Source organism: Sciurus carolinensis, chromosome 10, assembly GCF_902686445.1.
Source record: "Sciurus carolinensis chromosome 10, mSciCar1.2, whole genome shotgun sequence".
Taxonomy (NCBI): Eukaryota; Metazoa; Chordata; class Mammalia; order Rodentia; family Sciuridae; genus Sciurus; species Sciurus carolinensis.
The window spans coordinates 108,883,295-108,897,127 of record NC_062222.1 but is presented as its reverse complement, the minus strand read 5'-3'; the positions used below and the strand labels follow the sequence as shown (position 1 = coordinate 108,897,127).

Below are 13,833 nucleotides of genomic sequence, written 5' to 3'. Positions count from 1 at the left end.
GGTTTTGGTATTTTGAGGGTGCCCTGGAACCAATCCACCACTGATTCCCAAGGATAAATGTATTCTAGGCACTGCAAGAAATCTCCAAGATGGGTGCAGTGGCACACACCTGTAATCCTAGTCACATGGGAGGCTGAGCTGGGAGGATTGCAAATCCAAGGCCAGCCTGGACAACTTAGCAAGACCCTGTCTCAAAATTAAAATAAAAAGGGCTAGAGGGGGCGGACCCCATGGTGCATACCTGTAATCCCAAGAGTTTGGGAGGTTAAGGTAGGAAGATTCCAAGTTCAAAGCCAGCCTCAGCAAACTTAGTGAGGCCCTGAGCAACTTAGTGAGACTCTGTCTCAAAAAATAAAAGGGCTAGGGGCTGGGGTTGCAGCTCAGTGGTGGAACACTGGTCTTGTACATATGAAGAGACACTGGGTTTGATCCTCAGCACCACATAAAAATAAATAAAATCAGGGTATTGTGTCCTTCTACAAGCAGAAGTATTTTTTTTTAATTAAAAAATTAAAAGGGAGCTATGGATGGGGCTCTGTGGTTGAACACCTCTGGATTCAATCCCTGGTACCAAAAAAGGCGGGGGTGGGTGGGTGGGGGGCTAAAGTTACAACTCAGTGAGAGAGCACTTGCCCAGCATGTGTGAGGCCCTGGATTTCTGCCTAGCACTGCAAAAAAAAAAAAAAAGGGGGGGGGAGTAGGGGGGCTGTGGGAAGCCATCCTTATTTAGCAGAATCAGACTAGGTTGAGCCATGTTTCACAGAGGCCTGGCTTCTAGGAACTGCCGGGAAGCATGTGGCACTGCCTGGGAGTGGTTCCCTGTCTCCTTCTGGAATTTTCCCCCTAAGAGAATGGCTTCCCTAACTCCACCCTATCCAGTCCATCACAGAAGAAGCTCCTTCCAGTCCTTGCCCCCTTTACCTGTATGTTATAAATAAAAGAAAGTTGGGCGAGTTGTTGTTATAAGGGGCCAGAGTTGGTATGGCCAAACCCATCATGCCCCCTCTCATATAAAAAGAGTATTGGCTCTTGTGTGTTTATTGACTAAACAAGTTTTTTGGGTAACAGATATTTAAAAAAAAAAAAAAAAAAAACAAAACAAAAACCCAACATCCTCCTCCAGCAGTTAACCCTTTTCTCCTCCATGAGGGATGTGGCAGAGAGGACCCCCACAGGGGGTGGCTGGGATTGGAGATGTAGTTCAGTGACAGAGCACTTGCCTGGCATATAGGAGATCCTGAGTTTAATCCACAATACTGGGGAGGAAAACCCTACCCCACTATAATAGTAATAGTTTCATTCTAGTCTATACACTAGTATTGTCTTCCATAGTTAAGACTATCAAAAATCAATATCTAAAGCCTAATTAACTCTGGACCAATGGGGGTGGCGAGTGTTTGCCTTCCAGAACTGAAGGACTAAAGATCAGATCCTGAACTGTAATGATTGCGAAGAACTAACATACTATAAGACTACTGAACAGCTAGTTAGCCTCCCTTGCTAATTAAAGCTAGTATATCTAGAATAGCTAAAGAAAAGAATTTCAAAGTCTGGACCAGAGACTCTTTTAAGGTTATCACTCAATGCCATAGCCAAGAGGTTATTATCTTAGGGCTTTTTTTTTTTTTTTTTTTAAGTTGTATTGAGGATTGAACCTTAGGGGTGCTCTACTACTGAGCCGACATCTCAGCCCTTTTTTATTTTAAGGCAGGATTTCACTAAATTGCTCAAGCTGCCCTTGAAGTTGCAATCCTCCTGCCTCAGTCTACAGAGTCACTGGGATTACAGGTATGCACCATAGAACCCAGCTATTAGGAATCTTAACAGTCTATGCCTTCAATCTCAACCATGATAGGTACTGCTAACATTCACATAATAAACACAGATTAAATATCTATGTGATGCAACTCCTGGGCTTAAGAAATTCAGTTTTATAAGGTACACCTAGGCTAACAGTTCTTATCTGCTGCTGTACATGGCTAGAGCCTCACACCTAGAATGATAGCCCCTCAATAAATTTTAATTGAATAAGTAACTTTCCACAAGGGCTTCTTAGGTTGCAAACTTCTGTTTAAATAACTTGAGTTCGAATGGCTAATCACAGTATTTTATAATAAGGAACCAGAAGCATGCTACCATGTCTTCTTTTCTTTAGTTACCTAAAGAACAGTAATATTTTATCCCAAAGTTACTTCTTATCTACCTCAATTTTAAGACCATACTGAAGTTTCCCTTACACAGAGTAACTGAAGCAGACTATTGATAGTAGGTGGATCCGTATTACAGACTGAATGTGTTTTAGGTCTTCATTTTGGGTACCCTTCTCTTGCTAGTTCAGATGAAATATGGTTTGTATATGACAATGGGAAAATTACTGAAGAGGTCGGATGCACAATCTGTACAAATCCAAATAAATGGTCACTTGAAAATGTCAATAAAATCCTCAACAAACTTTAATATGGAGGTTGATACAGTGTTAGTGATACATTTTGTATAACTTATTTTCTGAGTCCATTTTCTATTTCTACATGTATGTATCTTCTGGCCCTCTATTGTGCTATCAGAAAAATGGTATTTGCTTAATGAATGGGTCATTTTGAAATGAGTTCTCACCTCTATATTTTGGGAGTTACAACACCCAAGCCATTGCAAAACTACTCTTCAAGTAAAATTTCATAAATTCAGATACACATTTCAAACTAGAAGATATCACTAACAAATAACAAATGTCCTACAGTGCAATCTAAACAAAATAGAATCTGTCTGCCCACAGCCCTCTTCAGCACTCTTCATAGGTACCCAGGAACTGAACATGGGCCTTAAAGCTGGAATCATCAACTTCACACATCATTTGCCATTTCCAGAAACTAAACAGTAAAAGATATTTGATTCAAGAAAAATACTTAACTAGGGAGAAAATATTTATCTTTAAAAGGCATTTTGCAAATCTGTAGAAACAAGAAGAGGGAAGATGGAGCATGCTTAGCAGTTACAAATTTTATGCTAGAGAAAGGAGTACAGCAATGAAAGAAAATGGGATCCTTTCAACCGGGTTTTCTAGTGCTTACCTTAAACTAGATGCTGTGCACTAAAAAAGCACATCTCAGAGCAGACAGCTGGCTCTTTCATTTTCAGAACCACTCTGAAGAAACAGACCAGACTACTGTTCTCCAGTTCTTAGGGGATTTTAAGACACTCAAAGACTCACTGTGTCTTTGAGGTCAGTCGATGGACAGCTACTTCTCTGTACATCATGAATAGCTGCTTACGAGTCAACCTCTCTTTTCTATGTATCAGAAATCTCAACTCTCCTTAATTATCTTCTTATTTGTAGGGCGTGCAGTTTTTCAAGATTTCACACAAACATGGTCTCCTGAAGCACACACGCAGGAAAGGCCCCTTCCCCGACAAGAAGTAGTACAATTTATATGCTTTAGCGGTCAACAATGGATTGCAGGACAGCCCATACAGACATCGTCAAAGAATGTCTTGGGATTTCGCCCTCAAAGGAGTTTTCTGACTTCGTTTTCTCTTTGGTTTCAAGTTGCGGCCTGAAAAAAGCGGCAGCCCCCCAGGTGAGCATACTCTAAAGCCAAACAAAAGACTAGACTCAGACCAAAATGAAGTCCTTAGTAAGACGACCGCTTCCTTCGGTGGACGCTCGGCTTTCTGAAGCGGCTGGGAAATCTCGTTTGTATCAAGTCAGAAAGTGGGTAAAAGCAGAAAGAGAAGGGTTCTGGAGACGCACGAATCTTGAAGAAGCAGCCCAGGCTATCCCATCTCCAGGGTAGCAAATACAAAGCGCGATTCCCGCCCCGAATCCCAAAGAGAATGGCAGCCCGGGATCCAGCGAAGGGAGAGACCTGGAGCAGCGCACACACCCCGACCCGCTCCCTCCACATCCCGCCCGACCCGGGAGCATCCCGACACGGCGGCGAGGTCAGCTGGAGAAAGGCGCTTACCGCTTCCAAGCCCCGAGCTCCGCGGCCGCTTCTATTCCGAACGCTCGGACAGCACCTTCCTCCCGACCCCGCTGCAGCAGCTTCTGCACCCGTGCCCTACTCCGCCTGATCTCCCTCCACCGCACGCCCTTCCCTCAGGCTGCCAGCCGCTGCACCCAGAGTCCCGGGCCAGGGCCCGTATTTAAAGGCTTCTGCCCGAGAAGGCGGAGGCTTCATTCCCCCGGAGCCAGGCCCTCCTGGACTCTACCCTCAGCCGCTCGCCTGCTCCACCTCCCGCCGCACCAGGCCTAGGGCAGGGCCCCGATTTCCTTCAGGGCGCATGGACGGGGAGGGGCGGGGCCCGGCCCCGCCCCCGGCCGAGCGGGGCGAATCCGCACGGGCCAGCTCAGCGGCCCCGCCTCCCGCGAGCTGCGCTGGGCGGTGCTCAGTACGCGGCCCGCCTGCTAGGCCCAGAGCTGCGGCGTTTACGAGGTCTGGTCTTCTTTTTGTCTGCAGGAGCGTCGGGGGCCCGGCCCTCTGTCGCTGCCTCGCTGTACTGGCAGCCGGCGCTGAAGCGGGGGGCTGTGTCAGCTAAGCTTTCGGGTGGCGGGCCGAGGCGACCGGAAGGTCCCGTCCCCTTTCCGGTCTCCCCCACCTCTGGAGCGCCGTCCTGGGTGTGCAGCCTCCTGCACTGCGTGGGTTGGTCCTGGAGGGTGGATTACTACCCTCCCACACCCTCCGGGCCCCTGGGTCCGCCGCGCCCTCCCGGCCCGCGGCCCAGGGCTTAGTCACGTCCCGCTCGACCCGCGGTGTCTGGGAAGGAGGCGCCTCACGTCAGGAGGATGCTGGGTTTCGTCGCGACTGGACCACTTTAATGTCCCCGCCCGGTCCTTGGCAGGCGAAGCCGGACACCCACGCCCTCCAGGCGAATTTTCCAGGATTACTCGTCCAGCCAAACTCAGGACCTGGGGTGTCTGTGCATGATACATAGCTGACAGTAAGCAATGTGTAAGTGTATGAGGAAGAGGAAAGTTCAAGTATGGAGCCCGTCCGCTCCTACCGCGAAGGGCAGTTCCTGTGTCTTTCGCCACTCCGAGATCATCTTACGCCTCAAATTTTAGAAGGAAAAAAGTCAGGCACAGTCATGGTTTTTTATTTCCCTCATTAAATGAATTACATCAGGTGACCTAATCCGTACTTGAAGTCAAAAGTCGTTTTTAAATACAGTCAAACATCGCTTAACCATGGGGATATGTTCTGAGAAATGTGTCATTAGGTTATGTCATTGTGGGGACATCATAGAGTGTACTTAGACAAACTAAGCCGGCTGAGTCAGTAGGCAATAAAATCTTACAGGACCCCCATCCTGTATGCGGTCAGTCCTTGACCAAAGTGAGAGTTAATACAGGGCATGACTGGTACCTCTTGAGGAGATTGATTAAAAACTTATATAGGCACATCGAACTATCATGTGGATTATGGTTTTCTTAATGGGATCATGGTGGCAACTTTAAGAAAATTGTTGAATGTTAATTATAGTTTGGTGCAAATTGTAGAAAGTCTGATAGTCTATGTGGGCTTTGTACATTCAGTGCAGTTCATTCATCCAACAAATATTTATTAAAGGCCGACTGTGTCAGACACTATTCTAGAGGCAGAAAATACAAAGTGAACTGATTTAGTTCATTCCTTCCAAAGCTCAAATGCTCGCAAGCCACTGTAATGCATGCGACATATAGTAGAGGTATCTTTTTGAACTTAATTGATTTAATTTCCTATTGTTACAATAAACCACTTTTCTATTCTTCCCTTTATTTTGAAATTAAATTTTTTTTGCATAGTGTTCACCTCACATTGTTTTTTAAAATATATATGTGTGTATACACACACACACACACACACATATATTTAGTTGTTGATGGGTCTTCATTTTATTTATTTATATGTGGTGTGCTGAGAATGGAACCCAGTGTCTCACACATGCTAGGCAAGTGCTCTACCACTGAGCTATGACCCCAGCCCTCTGTTGGTTTTTAAATAATTTTCAGAACAGTGAGAAGAACCTCAAATTAAATTAGAATATCAATACTAGCTAGAATGGACCATTGGATCTAGGACAGTAGTTTAACTCTCAACTAGGGGTCCCCCTAACAGTTCCCTGGGCCCTTTTAGAAGATCCATGAAGTCAAAACATCTTCATGATGATAATATGCTATTTGCTTTTTTCACTCTAATTCTCTCACAAGTGTACAGTGGAATCTTTCAGAGGTTTTATTGTGTTGTAACAGATTAATATAGCAGCAGAAATAAGAATCCAGTTGTCTTTTCTCGCAGATATTAGAGACTTAGAAAAAATACCTTGTCAGTCTTCTTACTAAATTTTTATTTGAAGAATGTAATAATTTTGCATAAAAACATGCTACATATGTTAACATGCAGATTTGTTGTTGATTTAAAGGAGTTTTAAATCATAATTTGTCACTTCATTTTTGATATGGTAAATAGATGTAACCCATCCAAAAAACCCTTTTTGTATTCTTCAACTTTTAAACTTAGGGTTTCTGAGACCAAAAATTTGAGAACTGCTGATGTAGTTTTCTTTTGTGGTACAGGTGGTTGAAACCTATGGCCTCACACATGCTAAGCATGTACTCTACTAAACCTCCACCCCCAAACCAGTTTTCAAATTTTGTTTTATGGAGGCTTAAAATTTTCTGGAGGTTTGTCAGAATCTGTTAGAAAAGAGAATAAGTGGGAGGTTAAATGCAGGACTCTGGGTCGGTCCCATCCCTCTCCTTCCAGTCAGAGTTGTTCTACTTTTTTCTGCTTTTATGTAAACCTTTCATGTAGGATTTCAGTTTATAAGTGGGTTCTTCTTACATAAAATTTTAAAAACCATTGATTCATTCATTCAACAAGTTTTTCCCCCACAATGTGCTAGTTAATTGGACTATAATTGTGAGTAAATGATAATGTGTTCCCCACCTTTGTTAATTTTACTCTGTATGGGGGAATATCCACAATCATATAGATAAATGTAAAGTTATAACTTTACTAAGCTGGTGCAGTGACACACATCTGTAATCCCAGCAATCCTGGAGGTTGAGGCAGGAGGATTGCAAGTTCCAGGCCAGCCTCAACAATTTAGCAAGACCCTCAGCAACTCAGCAAGACCCCGTCTCAAAATAAAAAAGGGGGCTAGGGATGTAGCTCAGTGGTAGAGCATCCCTGCACTCAATTCCCAGTACCAAAAAAAAAAAAAAAAAAAAAAATTAAAACTTTATTAAAGAAAGGTTGTTATGGGAGTGTATATAATATTTAGAATAGTAAATTAGTAAATCATGGCTACTTACTCAAGTTATCATAATTTTTTTTATCATAATTTCTTAAAGGAAATACAGGTATTAACTAGAAGAAGTGAAGAGGTGCTTCTCTTCTTGCCAAGCACCTGTGAGGCACTGAGTTCTATTCTTAGCACTGCATATAAATAAAATAAAGGTCCGTAGACAACTAAAAAATTATTTTAAAAAAGAACAGTAGTTAAAGGAATACAAAGAGTGATTGTGGGATTATCAATTCAGAGGATAATTACAGTCATCTGGAATTGAAGGTAGCATGTCCAAAACAGTAGCAGTGGAGATTCAGAGAAATAACAGGTTCAAGAGATGATTGGGGATGAAAAGTAAGAAAGGTTTTGATAATATCCCTCCTTGCTACTTCACACCACGCATCAAGGATGACATTCTCCTGACTTCTGACAGTAACGGTTAGTTTTGCTTTGGACAAATATAGTTAAAGGAATCAATTTCCAGCTTCTCAAATTCCACAGGTACCCTTTTCTAAAATTGATCTGCCTGAGAACAGCCCATTTTACAAAAGAAAGGCTTACCTTTCAAACAAACAACATTACCCAGGTGGAAAATTCTTCCTGGTGCCAAAGTGATGTACTGAATTCTGGTTTGGGGAAAGTCACCTATAACAAGTAATCAAGAATCCTCAAATTTGCCCCATTTGATGCATATTTTTGTTAAGACTGAAGTTCAGAGTAAGCCACAGGACATTTGAGGGACTGAGGATAGAGCTCAGGGGGAGACTTTCTGCTTAACATGTATAGACTCTGGGTTTGATACCCAGTTGCAGAACATAGGAAGAGAGGAAACAGTAAATTTTAGCTTATATTGTAGGGTCTGAATGTCAAACAGAAGATGCCAAAACTAGTGACCTTGATTCTTTTAAAAACAACTTGACAAATAATTGAACTTATAACCAATCTCCCTCTCCCTCCCCTGCTCCTCTCTTTCTCTTTTCTCCCTCTCCTTTGTACTGGGGATCAAATACAGGGCTTCATGCATGCTAGACAAGCACTCTAGCACTGAGTTATACTATCCCAGCCTTCAAATCTTATAAAGAATAATTTTTTCCACTTGTCTTCGCCTTATATAATGTTTAATATTTTCTATTTTTATTAACGAAATTAGACGTATCCCTAGAAACATAGTAAATGCCAACTTAAAAAAGTGCACACCATTGGCTGAAGTCAGAGACATTCTTCAAATTTCCAAGTGTGTAGTCACATTGATTCTGACACTCTGAGCAGTAACTGGGATTATAATTATCTTTCTACTTTGAGCTAACCAATTTGGTTGCACATCTTACAAAATCTTTTGTAAATTTCTGCATAATAGTATTGCTGACACTAGTGGCCTTACCCAAAGATTATGTTAAGACAAGCAGAGGTGAGTGGTTTGTTCATAGATGGACCCAAATGGGTTTAAGTGAAAAGGCTTGAGTCAGAACTTAGGGCTCTTTGGGGCTGGGGTTGTGGCCCAGTGCTTAGCATGTGGGAGGCACTGGGTTCTATCTTCAGCAGTGTATATAAATAAATGAGTAAAATAAAGGTCCATCAACAACAAAAATTTAAGAATTAAAAAAAATAAATTTAGGGCTCTTTCTCCTTTCTGTGTATTTTGGCCAAAGAGAGGAAAAATAAATGGCATCAAAAGTTTGATTAGTTAAGCCAGTAATTGAGGTGGAATGGAGAAGGGACACATAAGAACCTTTGTTAAAGGAGAGCATCAAGATGGCTTTGCATTACATTTCCAAAATGAAAAAAAGAATGTGCAAGATAATATGTAGCGTGAATGTGTGATTTTTCACGATTCTTTTAAGAGTATATGAATAAAAATGTTAGAAGTTACAGGTCTAGGATATACCAATAGGAGTGGATAGCTGCAGTTGTATGAAAAACAAGATTATTGGAAGAGAGGTCAGGGGACTGATTATTGGAAGAATTGTCTACTTGGATATTGATAGCACCAAGAATCACCATAGGGAGAGTGTTGAAAAAACAAGCAGAAAGTTCAGTGCTAAAATTTGAAAGGAATGAGGAGGAGTGATTCAGAGGTCTGTAGATGAATGTTGGAAGATGGATATCATGTGGAAATCTCTGACAGCATGAGCTTCAACGTATTGGAGAATTTTAGGAAAGGAGAGAGGGGTAATAGTCTGACAGCCCAAATGAGAAACTGGGAGGATGCTCCCTCCACCTTTACATTCTTTGGTTAGAGGATCTGGGAAAGAGAACAGTTCCCATTTAAGAGGGTAATGGGAGAGATTTAATCCCCTGAGGAGATGCCAGGTTTGGGCAAAGGGAATGTTCAAACGAAGGTTGAAGATACCAGGTTTTGCGGATGATAGCCCTTGAGATTAGGAGGTTTGGGACTTGAGGAAGGGTGTCAGTAAGTTTATGGGATGTAGGACTTTGTAGAAAGGTTGAATGGCAAAGGAGGATCACAAGTTTGAGGCCAGCCTTGCAATTTAACAAGATCCTGTCTCAAAATTAATTTTTTTTTTAAAAAAGGCCTGGGGCTTAGTTCAGTGGTAGAGCACCCCTGGGTTAAATCCTCAGAAAGACACATACATGGCAGCCTGGGACTCTGGAGCTTCTAGTGAATGCTGATATAAACAGGGTTATATAGGACATGATAGTCTTAATCCTGATAGTAGTTTGTTTCTAAGGCACATTATCACAGTGAGGTCATAAATAGAGTGGGAGAATGGGAAGATGAGAATGAGGGAGCTTTGGCAAGAACATAGTGATCTTAGAGCAACTAATCCCCCAAGACACAATAATGGTGGTACTCAGGCCAAAAAAGAGGAGATAGTTCTGTGGACGGAGCTCAGTGGTATCCCTGACTTCTCAGCAAACATATTTATCCTCCATCTTAATAAAACAATAACGACAAAAAAAGCTTTCTTTCCCACTCTATGTCCATTTCTCACTCAAATGACTACCAGCTGTCTGTTCCCATTCATTGTAAAACTCTTCCAAAGAGTTGCTTGTACTGTCTCTCCTTTCCATACTAACTCTTGCTAACTTTTCCAGCTGGGTTTTCATCTCCATCATTCCACAGACACATTTTATTATGCTCACTGGACAAAATATTTTTTATCCCTATTATTTGACTTCCCAGTGGAATTTGACACAGTTGAACCTTCCCTCTTGGAAATTTGCTTTCATTTCTGGGCTTCCAAGACATCCACTCTAATAGTTCTCTTCTTTCACTGGCCACTTCTTAGTCTACTTAGTTGGCTCCTCTTCCCTACCAGAACTCTACATATTACAGCAACTCAGGTCCCAGTATTGGGATTTTTTTCTCTTCTCAGTCTTAACTCTCTCCTAAATGATTTTACCATCTATCTTCTTTTGGTTTTTAAATTTTCTCTCTCTTTTTGATGACTCCTTAGCTCCACATGTTTCTACCCAACTCCCTACTAGACATCTCCGCTTGGATGTCCAGCAGGCAACACAAAATCATCATAGCCAACACTGAATTATTGGAGTTTCTCTCTGTGCAGTCACTTCCAGATGGTCCTACTAGTCACTCTCCTTTTTAGTAATAGATTTCCTAAATTTTAGTTGAGCAGGTATTTCCCAGAATGAGAATTACATTGTGCAGCCTCCTTTGGGTTCGTTCTAAAGTTCTAAGTTCTAGCTAAGGCGATATGAATGCAAGGGATATGAACAGCTTCCAGAACAAACACTTAAACACTGAGCCAGGTCCTCCACGTCTCCTTCCCTGTGACACCTCAGGCTGAGGACTGACCATGATAGAAAGGCAACATTGGGTAGATCATATAGCAGTTTGAGAAGCACTTTCTAGGGGTTGGTAGAGAACAGGTAGAAAGAATCTGGATTCATGTCATCTCTAGACCACTTATATTCTTGGCCTATCACATGGAAGATGATTTAAGTCTATCTAGTTTAAGTTATGGGGTCTTTTTATTCCAGCAAGTGAATCTGTATCCTAACCCATATTTACTTCCCTTTCTCCCTCTAACCTCTCATTCCCTTTCCATGAAACTTTTCTATCTCAACTTGTTTCAGTCTCCACTCAGTTGCTCAAGCCCCAAATCTAGATGTCATTCTTGTTTTCTCTCTTCCCTTTCATTCATCACTAAGTCATCTTTGTGACCTGTTGGCTCTACCTCCAAAATATATCCCATATCTGGTCTTTTCTTACAATTCATAGTTCCACAACCTTAGTCAAAGCCACTAACATCTTTTATCTGACCTTCAAAGGTTTCTAGTTTCCTGCTGCCTGCCTGCCTGCTCATCTTTGGGGTGGGGTGCTGGGAACTGAACCCAGAGCCTTACACAGGCTAAGCACATACTCCACCACTGAGATACACCCTCAGTATTTGTCTCTTTTTTCTTTTTTAAAAAATTCTTTTGTAGTTGTAGATGGACAGCATGCCTTTGTTTATTTTGTTAGGCAAGAGCTCTGCCACTGAGCCACAACTTCAGCCCCTTTACCTCCCCATTTTTGTCTGTGTTTCTCCCAGACCAGAAGAGATGTGCACAGGTGCTCACAGCTCGGCCCTGATCTGGTTTTTTCAGAAGTTTGGATGCAGCAAGTGCACAATGAGTCCTCAAGGGTCCATGATTCTTTTCACTGAAGCACTTCATCCTCTCAAAAGTACCAATGATCAAGGTGATGGCAGTCAGCTGTGCTTTGGAATCACTAATTTCATCTTCATATAGAGAAAATGCCTGGGACATAAATTCATATGCTACTGTTTCATGATTTTCAAAACCAATTTCTCTAGCAGCTAGCGCTCCTTGAAGGAAAATTCTTAAGGGTAACTCTGCCAGTTCTACTTTGATCAAAGCACTAATAGTCTGGTGAGCAAATGAAAAAATCTTCTGGCATTTCTTTTCCCATTTGTCATCCACCTTAGAATTCTCTTTGTATCAAAAAGCCAGCTGATAAGCTGCAAATACCAAAGGTGGTAATGTGAAGCAAATCCGCTGATTTCCCCCAGCTCCAAAATGTTTTCATGCTGTGTTTAAAATCAAGTACTGCTGATCAGGGTCTTCAGACCTCAGAAGATAAATGAATCGGCCCACAAGGCTCTGCTCATCAGCAAAATCTTTTGGATCAGGGTCTTCTACAGGTTGGTCTGGCTGATCTTGAATCAATGTGAATACCAAATTCATTATGGAATCCACCTGGTCTTGAGAGACAATTTCTGTGTTATAATCCAGAACAGTACTAAGCACATAACAACTCATGCTCTTTCTGGACTCATAGTCAAAGTACAAAGAGAGTGGGTGGAAATGTTTTAATTTCAAGACTGTTAAAATATTTTTATAAGTATCAACAGGTATCTTCAAAAGTCTGGTGAGTTCCTTTGAAACTGCACTACTGGTAGCAATATGTTCAAGGTTGAATATCTCCACTGTTATTTCTAGAACTTTATCAACGTAATCCACCTGATCAGGGTAACATTTCATGGCAAGATTAATGAGAGAGACTTGTAAAGATACAACATCCTCCAAAGGCATGTCTTGTCTAGACTGTATCACTGTAGCTACTTGCTGTGAAAATATGTCAAAAAGTTTAATATCTGCTGGAATTCCAGGTCCATCTTCCTGATGAGCAAATAAAACTAATCTATCAATCAAAGCAATGATTATGTTTTTCACATTTACATTTTGGTATAACTTAGCACAAGCCTGAAGAAAAGGATTCAAAGTCTGGAGGTGGAATTCATCAGGAAAAACCTGAATAAAACATGCCATGAGATATTCTTGAGCCAAAGCATCCCTACAATTCACAACTTGTTCCAATATACCACTCAATACAATCTGTTTGTAACGTTCCACATTTACACCTTTCAACTGACTGAGGCACACCAAATTTGTTCCCACTAAAATTCTTAGTTCTTGTCTTTCTCGTTCTCTTTTTTCTCTATCTCTACTATGTCCCTGATGCTGCATTCGCACCCAGAGCTTGTTCATTTCTGCAAAGTTGAGTAGTACAAAATCAATAGAATCACTGATATCACCTGTTGTTTCTTCATCTGTTGGCTCTCCTTCATCAGGTAAAATGTTTCTGGTACACTGAAGAAGATAATTTCGAAGAAATAAATCCCTCAGTGGATGCTGCACACCATGGCACATTTCTACCAAATCTTTCAAAATATCTTTTTGAAAAATATTTTGAGGATATGATTTGACATATACAATGCCAACTGTGATCAATAGATAAAACCTTGGAATAATGTTCCCAGCATACTGTACAAGCTCATAAAGATCTGCCACTTTTCTTCCTTTAGCAAATTCATCTTTCAGGTAGACCTCCAAGTAATGCAGTTCATCAGAAATAGTCGTATAAAGTTCATAGTAGCTCTTTGGTGATAACATAGAAGTTCGGAGTTCACCAAGCATATTACAAGCATGTTTCAGAGCATCCATAAGCTTTTTTTTGTCCAGGCATCTCTTCATCTGGAATGATTGAACCTTCACAACCTGTATGGCTTCATCCAAGAGGTTTTCCTGCTCATCTTGAGGTGACTGCTGTGTTGTAGGTATGACGACTCCCCTCAT

At 41.6% G+C, this 13,833-nt stretch overlaps 2 protein-coding genes across 2 annotated transcripts in view; both read right to left on the bottom strand.

The window, feature by feature from the left end:
• Ugdh (UDP-glucose 6-dehydrogenase) overlaps nt 1-4,264 on the bottom strand; it is a 27,547-nt gene extending 23,283 nt beyond the window's left edge. Inside the window, exon 1 of the mRNA XM_047567271.1 lies at nt 3,963-4,264. The gene's annotated coding sequence lies outside the window, so the exon portion shown is untranslated. The remainder of the gene's footprint in view (nt 1-3,962) is intronic.
• Nucleotides 4,212-13,833, bottom strand: LOC124994298 (vacuolar protein sorting-associated protein 35-like). The gene is given in 3 exon segments (XM_047566045.1): nt 4,212-4,510; nt 4,667-4,754; nt 11,758-13,833. Coding segments are annotated over 3 exon segments (2,463 nt in total).